Source organism: Rousettus aegyptiacus, unplaced genomic scaffold (genome assembly GCF_014176215.1).
Source record: "Rousettus aegyptiacus isolate mRouAeg1 unplaced genomic scaffold, mRouAeg1.p scaffold_m13_p_13, whole genome shotgun sequence".
NCBI classification, from domain to species: domain Eukaryota; kingdom Metazoa; phylum Chordata; class Mammalia; order Chiroptera; family Pteropodidae; genus Rousettus; species Rousettus aegyptiacus.
In genome coordinates, this window is record NW_023416288.1 from 52,072,799 (window position 1) to 52,085,733 (window position 12,935).

At 39.3% G+C, this 12,935-nt stretch overlaps 1 protein-coding gene across 2 annotated transcripts in view; it reads right to left on the reverse strand.

The window, feature by feature from the left end:
• The window catches only part of CNTNAP2 (contactin associated protein 2), a 1,484,598-nt gene extending 1,473,523 nt beyond the window's left edge, over positions 1-11,075 (reverse strand). The window contains exon 1 of one of the 2 annotated variants that reach the window (XM_036231126.1): positions 10,979-11,075. In XM_036231126.1, the coding sequence (XP_036087019.1) occupies positions 10,979-11,075 (97 nt within the window). The remainder of the gene's footprint in view (positions 1-10,978) is intronic. The other variant, XM_036231127.1, reaches the window with a different exon arrangement.
• Between the last annotated feature and the right edge of the window lie 1,860 nt (positions 11,076-12,935).

Sequence of the window (12,935 nt, forward strand, 5' to 3'; positions counted from 1 at the left end):
CCACATAAAACACTCACATTAATATTCTAATTTTTATTTGCTTCAGTGAAGTTTTATTAACCAAATTTGTCATTTTAGGTTGAACTAAAGTAGATTAGAACTACTTTTAGTTCATGCTATCAATAGACAGCTACCAAAAAATTTTTTTAAAAAGCAAAACAGAAACAGATAAAATTGTCCAAAATCTTTCAAAGAACTCTCATATACAACTGGTGGGAATGTAAACTGGTACAACTATGGAAAATACTATGGAGGTTCCTTGAAAAATTAAGAAGAGAATTACCATATGACCTAGCAATCCCTCTACTGGGTATCTACCAAAAGAAATTTGAAAACATTTGTCCATAGATATATGCACTCTGGTGTTCACTGTAGTATTATTCATGGCTACTTCTTTCTTACCCTTGAAGTTCCAGCTGACATGTCTTAATGGATGGGTTTTCTTAATCACCCACCAAACAACTTAACTTTGGAGTGGCTGAGATAATTTAATACTATTTCGTTTAAATTTTTTCACACCAAATAAATAAAAGGAAGCTTTAAGGGAACTTACTGAGGGCGAATTTTACAAAAAAAAAGGACAGTTAAGATTTTTTGAAATAGCAATCAAGAAACTATAAGGAGGATGTGTGACTTAATAGAAGCATATTATTAAACAACAATTTTTCGTCTACAAGAATTTTATAAACTAAATGTGCTATCTGGAAACTTATAAACAATATAATAAAATACTACAAAAAAAAAAAATTCAGCTCCAGGCCTAGGTCCCCACCAATTTCTGCAAACCATGCCGATCTGCAATCCGCGTTTCTGAACAGCCCCTCTTTACCTATTTCTTAGGCAACTGCTGTCACGGCACGGCTCCCGGAAGCCCGCGCTCCCATCGCTGGCACGGTTGGTCCTTGCATCTGCGCACTCGTCATCTGAAAGTTCAATACGCAGAAACGAGCGCAGTATGACATGCCCTAAATACTATAATCACAGACACGTAAATGGATGAACGACAGATCTGAAAGCCTTGTACAGAAAGCCCTACTAATGCTAGCTTGATAGAAGAAACTGTCATTTTCATTTGTAAGACTCTGAAATCTCTTTTAGGACATGGATGCGTTATTCTAATTTTACCGCCTCTACATGTGCAGCATCGACACAGTTTAAGTTCCAAAATGTATGGTTTGCGTGATTATAATATAATCTTTGTAAAATTAAAATGTCCCAGATCACTGTATACCATAATTACATAATATTAAACCATGTTTTCATGATATAAAGACTGCTCATATCGCAGTAATATTTTCCAAATATACTTTGGGCAGAAAAAAAAAAGTTTTATCTCCCAAATTACCAATAACATTGAAATTCAATGTTGCCTTTTCACATTGCAACAGGTATAAGCTACCCTTTAAAACTTTAATAGCCTTGTTACTTTTGAATAACAACACTTTGAAATATTTATTTCATTTTTGTATTCTGATTCACACAGACATGTCAGTTTTAAGGCAGTATTTTTATAACATAAGGATTATAACAACTTACAAACTTAGTTGTAACTATTATATTAAAATTATGTTACTTCCAAATACTGTGCTTTAGCTATAAAAATACAATTGAGAGAAGAAATCTGTACTTGTTACAACCTAGCTATATGCACAATTTATATAAAAACTAACCTATTTCAATTAAAATATGTGTATTTAATATTACTTAAGTACCTAGAAATGTTATTGGTAATTTGGGAGATAAAACTAAATATAAATCACAGTCTTTCCTTTAAGGAATACTACTCTTCAAGATATTAATTACCTATCTATAAAATAGTGATTAAATATTGAAGTTTAATCAGACAATATGATAATGGCCTTTAAATATTGTATTGTATGGCAGTGTAACGTTGGGAAAATATCACGCTTCTATTATCTTAAAAGTCCAAGTAGAACTAATGGCCAGAATTTAGTAGGATATAGATTTTGTGTTAGTATAAGGGAGACCTTGATAAAAGAACTGTCTGAAAATGAAACTGATGAGCTTTAAATTTTTTGAGCATCCTTATGCCCTGAGTCTTCCAGCAGAGAGGTAATTGACTAATTTTATATAATAAATTCAATGCAACTAGTACAGCGCTTTGTATGATAAAAGATGACTACTGAAGTCTAATTCCTTTGATATAACCACACCCTTATATCTATTAAACCAAGAATGAAATGTAGGCTCTGCCTGTGAAAACTAGGCTAAGAGAAAGTCACTTGTGTCATCAGGAGGCAGAGTCAGGGAAAGGATATAAAATTTGCAACAGGCTTGGCTGGGTGGGCAGGCTTTCAGGTAAGGGCCTTCCAGGATGTAGAGTATTTGAAGGCTGAGACACAGAACGTATGTTTCAAATGTAGAGAAGAGAGTTAATTTAAAATATAAGCCAAGAGAATATAAGTGACTAATTTTTTTTGTATTTATCAAATGATATTTTCATTATACTAAAAACCAAAATCAAATTCACTGACATTCCATTTTAACTTTGGTGATATTAACTAATATGCCAGATTATTATACACTAAATATATATAATCATTAAGTTTCTCTACAACTACTCCTATCATTTATGAGATTTTTTGACAACTTAAGCTCTTTATTTAAAGTACTTGTTAGGCACAATAATTATTTTGTTGACATCTGTTTCTAATTTGCATGCAGATTACAGGTATTTCTTCGAAACAACATGCTTTGAAAAGGGCAGTCATGCTTGGCTTAAGAAACCTGACCAAACATATGGCTTAAGTACAGAAAATGCTGCAAAATAGAGCTATATAGGAAAAAGTTGTAGAACTTTCACAGCGTGGTTTCATTATTTCCCTTGAAATGATAGATTAATATTCATGTATAAACTATGGCAAAAAGTATCTGTTTTATCCATTAAAAATATATATGTATTTCTTGCCTTCCTTCTATTGTCAACAATTTGGGGTGATTTCTCATTCTGACCTCAGGTAATCGAAGTTGACTTGCATGGTGATTTGTCATTTCTCGACTCCCTGTAAATCCAGACGGTAAAGAGCATTGTTTATTATTGCCTTAGTATTTTGCCTGTGATTACACCAAATCGCCACAGGGAGATGATGGTACCTCCAATCTGCTCCAAAATTCTGAGGCCTGAACCACACTGAGTTTTCCCTACGTCGACGACGGATAAAAAAAGGAAAAGAGACTCCAGAAGGAGAGATGACAATGTCAGGGGGCATGAGGGAAACATGGTTTGAAAATGGCTTGCTGCATTGAAGAAACAGCAAGCATGTCACTACTTAGGGTATGCGGGGTGCAAATGTCAGCCGAGGGGGCGATGACATCGATGGGACAGGCAAGAACCGGAGAAGTGGGGTACTAGGGCAAGATCTGTGTTTTAGAAAAGTGTTCCTGTCAGAGAGATTGATGAATGACTGGAGGAGCATGACGAGAAGCAGGGAGGCTCCTCCATCAACGCCTGGAGGCAGACATGGAGACTCTTAACCAGGGCTACGCTGATGGGGATGGATAGCAGGCAACGGGCACGAGAAATATTTAAGCACTAGAGCTGACAAATATTTCTGAGACAAATATTTTCCCACTGCCATTAAAGAAGTTTTTCTCTGAACGAGACTCCCAAGAAACGCTTTATGGTGTAGACATTACATGAAATTGATACCCAAAGCCACAATCACAGAGTCCACGGGTACCATCTTTTAGCCTTAGTGAAGGCGATAATATCGCACTTTGGGGTACATACTGAAAAATGTCCAGAGAACCATCTTAAAATAGCTTTTAGTTGTATCTGACAGAGCATGTTAATATTTTAACATTAAATATTTTATGTAGCTTTAACTTAACGATTTCACCACACCTGTTAAGTCTATGTTAACAGTACCCAAAAGACAGAATTACATTGGAGAATCACTTTATTATGAACAAGAACATAAATGCTATTGTATATATTATTAGTGTTATCATTGAAACAAGCTGTATTTTTCAGCTTATATGTCAAATACACATGAAAATAATTTTTGTCATTGGAATGTATAACAATTTGATTAAGGAACAGAAAAAGAAATATTATAGGTTTTGTCTCCTCATATTCTATACACGAATTGATTAACTCAAGCTAGAGCTCAGTATTAAAGAACTGGAAATGTGATGTCATACTGTTTCACACTCAGCCACGGTTACCAACACGGGCAGTAGGAACAGGTCACACTGGTGGCCTGGACAAAAGCGCCTCATCTTCTCCATCTGCCTGACTCTTCTCATCTGCAAACGGGAGCACGATCGGACTAAATGAGTTAGCACATGGGAAGAGTCATGCCCGACCTGAAGTTAACCCTCGACAATTGTTGGCTGCGAATGTCAACTGGCAAAAAAAGTTTTAAGTACAGTACTGTCTACCACTGAGTGGAGTTCTAGAAAAGGACATTCGCTGGTTGCTGCTGAAAACGTAAGTCACTACAAATGTGTGGAACTCAATTAGGAAACGTTTATTTAAAAAATAACACTCGTATTCTGACTTAGTCTTTTCATAGGAGAACATCGAATATTAATCAAGTGATTTAAGTCACAATGAGTGTACTTCATCACTAATAAAAGTTAGCTGAAAATTTTGATATTACCATATTTTTTCAAGAAAGTTCTACTTGATAGATCAAATCTCACGAGATTATACGTGGTTGCCTGGTATACTGTGTCAAGAAGTTTTTGATTCTGTGGCCATATGTGGGTGCACTGAGAAAAAAAAAAATGCCATGATAGATTAGCCACATTTGCCTGGATGGTGACATACACTTATGTGTTTGTAGCTATGGGCCATCGGGAGGAAAAATATCGGGATCACATGTTCTTAGACTAGTTGACATTAAATATGCATATCTGATTTTCCAAACATATTATGTTTGGTTCAAATACACTATATAAATTTTGAGATAAAATTTATTAGTAATTAAGTTACTCAATGCAGCATAGACCATTGTTAACATGCAATCAGTAAATTTTAAACAAATGATACTCCTAAAACAGGCTAAAATTTTGCCCTGCAACCTGACTGAGGCAGAATTTTTTTTTTCATATAGTTCTCTGTTCATAGATTTTTGCCCAATATCTAAAAAAAGATATGTATAGTGTATGAAAGTGAATATTTACTTTTAAGTTTGTTTAATAATTTGATTTCTGTTAAGAGATAGATGACTGTCTGGTAAAATAAGTTAGAGAGATACAGTTTAATGAACATATTTTATGTTAGTTCAGAATAACCATTTGAGCCTATACTTTACAAGTGACTATATAGCACTTTGATTTTAAGAGAATGTTCTTAGAGGTAAATGTATTATTTTCTTTGTCAAATCATGATATTTCACCACATAATAAGCCACGTCTCGCAGACCCTGTGAACGGGACAGGGTGATGATGCTCGCATACCCACCGCCCATTTCCTACGACTCAAATTCCCAGAGCGCCAAGACGCCACCCCCACACGCACAAAGCAGGGTCAACCCTGTGTCAGAAAAGTGAAGACCCTTACATACATCGGAGGATTTTTCTTTTTCTTGGTAAACGTCCTCTCAGGAGCTAATTCTACCTCCTCTCTAAACATGAACACATTAAAGAACATATCACTTTGTGAGGGTATTTCAAACAAACAAACTGTAAGGAAAATGTAGAATCTGGCCCTTGGGGACTCTTCTGTATTCCTTTACCAGTTCACAGTATATCTATCAATAATATATCTGCAGAAAGCACACTCAGTCAACTAGTACGTCTTTATTTCCAGATTTCCTACTATCAGGGGAGGTTTTAAAATCTGGAGTGCTATAAAAAAAATAATAAAAAAAAGAAATCAGTTACTTCAAGCTGTTATTATGAAGAGTCTATCCCCAAAATGAACTAAATAAGAGTTTAACAGGCTCTTTTTCAAAATTTACAGTTGAGAAAATTAACAATGTTGTTTTCAAAGTGCAAATGACTCATTTTTTTTTTTTCAAGGTGCAAATGATTCAAAACATCTAACTCTTTATGGCCACGTGGAAGAAACAAGACCATGAAGTAACTACCAGTTCAGGGCATGTCAAATCGCCTGATACGTAAATGAATAATATGAAATTTAATGTCCAGCCACTGAAGTCTATAACCCAGATGTGTTTAAAACAGTAATGTTATTGACCATGGATAAAGAAATGATGTTCTAAGTGTCTCTCTAAAATGAATATCACTCATAGGAACATGCAGAAATATGAATGAATGAGTAGAACAGAATAGAATAGAATAGAATAGAATAGAATTAGAATTAGAATTAGAATTAGAATAGAATTAGAATAGAATTAGAATAAAATAGGAAGGTTTATAGGCTATAATTAGAGTAAGTTCAATTCTCCAACTCAATAACAGGGGTGGGGGAAAACAAGTTTTGCTTAATCACTGGTTTTTAATACATGCAAAAATTTTCTTCTGTTCATTTAGTTCAATACTAAATAAGCTTATATTGGCCATTTTAATATCTCTAGGTTTGATAAGGTAAAATAACTACCACCTCTTCACTGCCTGAGTTCTAGATTAGAAAAGAAGTTGCCGGTGAGTAAATAGCACCCCTTACATGATAATTACTGATACAGAGGAATATAGCTTAAATGTATGGCAAAAACTGGATGCATTAACCTTAATTCTGAAATTAAACAGATTCCCTAGCTATAGTAAGAACTGACCAGAAGGCTCCTCATACCATCATAGAAATTCTTGGAGAGACAGAGCCTATCTTATACGTTTTTTGGCAGGATCTATACCTCCTGAAGACAGCCAGGAACAAGGAAAGAGAGAAGGAGGGAAGGAGGGAAGGAGGGAAGTAAGGGAGCTCAGTATGCTAGCTCATTATCCCAAAGTCACCTAACAAGTAAGGCACTTTCTAACATGGCAGGGATGAATGAACTGCAGAGATACAGGCTGAGAGTGTTGCAAATGAAGTTTCCTCTTCATAAAAGGAAAAACTAGGATGGAGAAAGAGGTAGCACCTCCACATCCCAACCACATCTTTCTTTGGTAGAAACTACAACAGACAGGTTCTGTAGATCCCAGGAGAATGGAAAATTCAATGTTTGGACTGATCACCATTGAGGAATATTCTCAAGTTTCTCATTTGAGAAGTTAAAGGCTCTATCAAGATCATTTCATTCCTATTCTTGCATATTAAAATGGCAAAACTAAACACACATTTCTTCCAAAGGCCAAATATTAGATAATTACAGAAATATACTGTTTCTAATAGTATACATCAGATCAGAAGACTTATTAGTTCACTCTTAAAGACTTATTAAATTTTTTTCTTTGGAGTAATTTACTAATTAAAATGAGTAATTTAAAATCTCAGAGAAGTGTCAGAACTTCAAGTACTCTGCCAATTAAACTAGAAAAAAATAAATTAGAAATGTGATTTTTAAAATATGATGTATGAAACAACTCGGATATTGTTATCCAAAAATGATACGTTGTTCATTTATAATATAAAGGTTAATAAAAACCTATATTAAATTTGTGAATTATTTTATCCAATTTTGCCATATATCAATTTTAAAAATTAAACCTGGACAAAGGTTCCTGTTTCCTCCATATCAGTACTGATAATGAAATCAGGATTATATAGCTCTCTCCAGTGAGTAAATAATCATTTTCTTCTTATTAGTTTAGGTAAATAACATATTGCTTCTTATCAACCAATAAACTCTGTTGACCTAATGCACTTTTTTATTTAAATTCATGTTATTAAGACAAACTCATTATTATATTCAAGCTTAATGCAAGCCGATAATATTTGCTTTTATATTTATTATATATTTTATACTTAATTCAAGTATTAAAAGATGCCATTTTTAGAGTGGTATATGAATCAGGAGAGAGGAAATAGGCTAATATACTATTGCTTTGATATTGTTGAATTAGTCACTTGAAGTGATTGCTCATGAAAAGATCTACAAACTTATAAGCAAATTATACTTTTTGAAAGGCATGTTAAATATTTATATGTTTACATATAATAGATATATCCTATATTAAATAATATTATGGCTTGATACATTACATGAATATAAAGGATTTTACCAAATATATGTGTTTGTATTTACATACATATGTTTACATATGTAAAAACAGTTATTAGGAAGTATTTGATCATTTGAAAATACATTTCTCAAGTATAATAGTGAATTTATAGTTTAATGGCTATATAAAATAAAGTAACCTTTATCAGAAAGCACTATTTAAGCTAAAATTTCATATACTTTGAGAATAAATTCATCAAATGCGGGCTCGAACACCTCATCATTTAAAACTATACTATCAGGGTCTTTCAAATATATTCAAACAAATGCAACTCCCTAAGAAAAAATATTCTACTTAAATTTTACATATGTGTCCTCTACATACATATTTATGAGAAGGGAGGTTATACGATTCCCTCATCTCTGCAGCAGCACGTTTTCACTATCTGTCAGGAAATTAGATCTAATTTCTGCTTGATCCTTTAAAGTTATTTTAGACTAGTTGAAAAAACTTATTACCAGAAAGACCATTTTATATACATTTCGATAACAGAGAAGAATAAGCCAAATATATATTTGAAATGGAACTGAAATGAAAAAATATTAACTTCTAAAAATGTCCCATCATATTAAAAAATTATTTGAGGAACGAAAGTTTTAGCATAGTCATCATATTTTTAAATGTGTACCAAATAAAAACGTTGCTTTTGGATTTTCATGTTACTTTTTGTCTCGTGATGACCTCTCCTGGTTGAGTTGTTCATTATCTCAGATTTGTGTAGTTACCATTTTTCCTCCTTCGCATGTTTTTAGTATTCAGAATATAACTATCATTCTTCCTCAGAGATGTATATAATATAAAATTTTTCATTAAGCGTAAAAATATAAATTTAAAGCACTGAATACATGAAGCTCATTCTAATCAGTAATGTCTACATCATTTTTATGTATTTCCAGGATGTGGGGCAACTTTGGGTTTGGTTAACACAATTTAAATTCAAATAAAATAAAGAGTCACCTTAATTAAGCGATTATACACTTTTAAACAATAGAGATAAGAGCTGAATAAATAAATCTTAATGATCAAACATAACTATTAACTTGACAATCTTAAAAGTAATACTCTGCTCCTGTCTATCTCCAATTTCTAAGTTGGAAAAACTAAGAATATATTTCTGAAATAAAAGGTTTTCCGTTCTTAAAATATATTAACCCAATAGCTTCATGTGTACCATTCTAGACACATGACAAATGCTTCAGATTGGTCCATTATAATTAAAGTATACAGAAAGATAAAATACAGGACCCCGGAAAAACCCTGGAGATGAGCTCATCCAATCAGTGAATATAATAAACTCAAATTATAATGAGTTTATTTTTTGAGAAAAGTAGCAGTTAATTCTATATCACCAGACCTTGAAATAGAAACTGAAATTTCATCAAAATAGTTTCATCGGAATATAATTATATATTTATGGAAATATTAATACTGAGCATTATATCTTCATAATTTCTATTCAAATATTTAAAATTGACATAAAATTAATAATATATCACTTTTTGACGTTTAATTTGTTTTGTGAAAAAAAACTATAAAATGTTTTTAATGTTCATTACAAAGTTAGATTGCCTTTAGTGGCTTCCCTACCTTTAAGCGCAAGAAAAGAAAAGAAAATACTGTATTTGGGAAAATATCTCAAAATTAATACTGCTTCATCATATGATATTATGCAGTCGGTTCTTTAGCACAACTTATAAAGTCCTTTTTCAGTGCTTATTCTTATTAATGTTTACAGACTGGGTTCAGAGCATTAACATACAAACAAAGATGCTTCAATGCATCCCAGGGTCTTGGGCTACATTCTGGAAAACACTCAACTTTCTTCCCTAAATAGAAAACATTTATTAAAGTCTAAAATTTCCGTGGTTATTCTTTAACAACTTAGTCACTCTCAGAAACAAGTCTGTGTGTCTGAACGCTATCCTAAGAGTCCGGATAGGCAATTTCTGTAGTGTTTAACTCTTTATGAACCAAAAAGCCATCCTGCATTCCCCCCTGGAGGCACAGTATGCGCTTCCAAAGCAATGCAGAAGACGGGCTGGAATCTTCCATGTCTTTCTACTGTTTCCAACCTCATGAAAACATAAGCAATCTTTAAAAAATAATAATAATAATAATAACTGGCTAAAATACACAGAGATAAAGATATTGGAACAGCATCGTTTTCCGCGAGCACTCTTAAGAAATCTGTTCATTACTCCATCACTGGGTTACACTGGCTGCCCCGAGTCCTAGAACGCGTTCCACCCAACCGCCAGAGCCAAAGCCATTTCCGATCCAAGCCTGGGTCCGCTGTCTCCATTTTAATCAGCAAGTACTAAAGGGTCATGCCTTGCTGGGGGCGGGGGTCAAAGACGAGTCCATAGGTGCCCCAAGCGCTCAACACACGTTCCCCTCTCTTCCCCAAATCTGTGTAAGTTGAAACCACAAATTAAAACGAGAAACTTATTTTTGTCAGAGCCTTCACTTTTCATTCACAGACCTAAGCAAAATGCCACGAACTCCCTCCACGAACCACACACACACACGCACACACACGCACACACACACACGCACACGAAGTGGAAGAATAACTCCTAAGAAGCTGTCCTCTACACGAAGCACTATAACCACCCATCTCCACAACCAGGAATAACTTTCCAGAAACACCACCAGCGTCGAACCGTCTCCCCCACCGTCCCCCCACCCCGCACCCCGCAACCCCGGACCCCCCAAGAGCGCGGGGTTTGGAGTTCGTCTGCGGCAGCGGCAGCAAGTGCGTGACAGCGGGGACGCACAGCCAGCGCGGGGGGCGAGCCGTGCGAGGGCACCTCGGGCTGGGCGCCCCGGGGTGGGCCATCAATGCGGCAGGGACGCGGGGCGAGCTCGCGCGAGGGCGACTTACGGGACGCCGAGGGGGCCGTCCAGGCTCTGCGGAGGACGCCGCTGGCCAGCCAGAGCCACAGCGCCGCGCGGCAGGCGGCTGTCCGCGCCGCGCGCATCGTGGGCCGCCGGGCTCGCGGTCCTGCGAGGGGGGCTCGCTGCGGGGGGCGGCGCGCGGTCCTCGGAGCCCCGCGAAGGCGCAGCCCCTCCCGCCGCCGCCGCTCCAGGCGCCGGTGCTGCGGGGCTCGGCGCGGCAGGGGCGGCGCGGGCTGCCGGGCGCGGGCGCGCGGCGCTGGCCTCTCGCGCGGCGAGCCCGTGAAATGCCAGGTGGAAGGAAATTCAGACGAAGCGGGAGGAGGAGGGGGGAGGGGGAGGCGGGGGGAGGAGGCGCGGAGGCGGGGGGCGCGGCGGAGGCGCCTTCCCCGCCCTCTCCCTCCGCGGGAACACGGGCGCCTCAGGACGCGCGGCGCGCGACGCAGGGGCCGAGCGCCGGGGGCCGCGGCGTCGCCGCCGCCGCCAGTGGCACTGCGGGCGCCGGGGCTCGGCGCGGCCGGGCGCCCGTGCGCTCACACGCGGAGGCGCGCGGGGCGCACGCGGCCCCGGGGTGGCGCGGCGCACGCACGGCCCCGGCGCGGCGCGGCGCGGGGCAGCATCTCCCGCCGGGCCGGGGACGCCGCGGCCGCCGGCAGCGCCTGCGGACCCGACCCCCGCCTCCCGCGCCGCTCCCCGCCCCGGCTCCGCCTCCGTCGCCGCCTCCGCTCCTCGCCGAAGCCGCGGCCCCAAGGTAGGAGGCGGGCGGCGCCCCAGGCGGGGACTCGCAGCGCAGCCCCGGGACCCCGCGCCCGGCCCGGCCGCGGGGAGCCGGCCCTGCCCGGCGCCTCCTCCGCCCCGCCTCGCGCGGAGATGGTGCAGGCCCCCCGCCGCGCCGGGAACCGCGGCCAGGCCGCCGACCACGGGTCTCCCGAGGGGTCCTAACCCCAAGGGGCCGAGCCCAGCCTCGCGACCCGCCCGTGCGGCTGTCCTCAATGTGCAGTTAATTCACACTCGCGCGTGTGCCCACGCCGCGGCCAGGAACCGCGCACACGGACAGGCACAGACACGCAACTGAAATCAGTCGGCAGGCGTGCCATCGCCACTTCGGGGGCCCTGGGGCGTCGCGAGTGCCCGAGGCTGCGAATGTCTGGAGAGGGAGACCCCGGTGCTCCGATTCATCTCAGGGATCAATCTCAAGCTCTCCTTCCCGGCTCCCACCTCTCTCGACACTCCATCCTCCATGCAATTTCCTTCCATTCAGACTGCACGAAGTACTCGGGTTCTCCTCTGTGCAGAAGCAACCCTTTCCCCCGACTTTACTGACACACAGTTCAGAATTATTGGCCATCTAAATAACGATGTTTAGGGAGGCCGAAGTAGGAGTAACCAGTAACCGTGTCTCTCAGTATTATGCAATGAGTAAGCATTTGCCTTGCAAGATAGATAAAAATATTATGGAGACTTGCCTACTCCTGAAATATGAGTTTAACGTTACGTTTAGGTCTGAGAAAGGCCCACTGTAAACAGTAGTGTGTGTTCACTGCATTATTGCTGTGGCGGTCATGGGCCTGATTCAGCATTCCTTACAAGACCTGTGTTTCTCGTTGATTTAAAGGGATATCTTGTCCTAGAAAGAACTGCAGATTGGGTACAATCTGGAACACGAAGAAACACACAGATGGAACAGGAAACGTTGCATCCTTATGCTATAAAACTTGCCTCTGGTAAAATAATACAGTGAACGTGTTCTTGTGGATTATCGAATCCCACCTCGTTTATTCGAATTCCCACAGATTGTGAAAAGTCAATGAACACTTTCAAAAACATTCTGCTAGAGAACTGCCATCAACTATTTGTAAGACCTCAGAGAAACCAGTGATAGGGGAAAAAAATATTGTGAGATAGCATAACTTTTCAGAAGTCAATTGTTATGTCTGTTTTTGAGC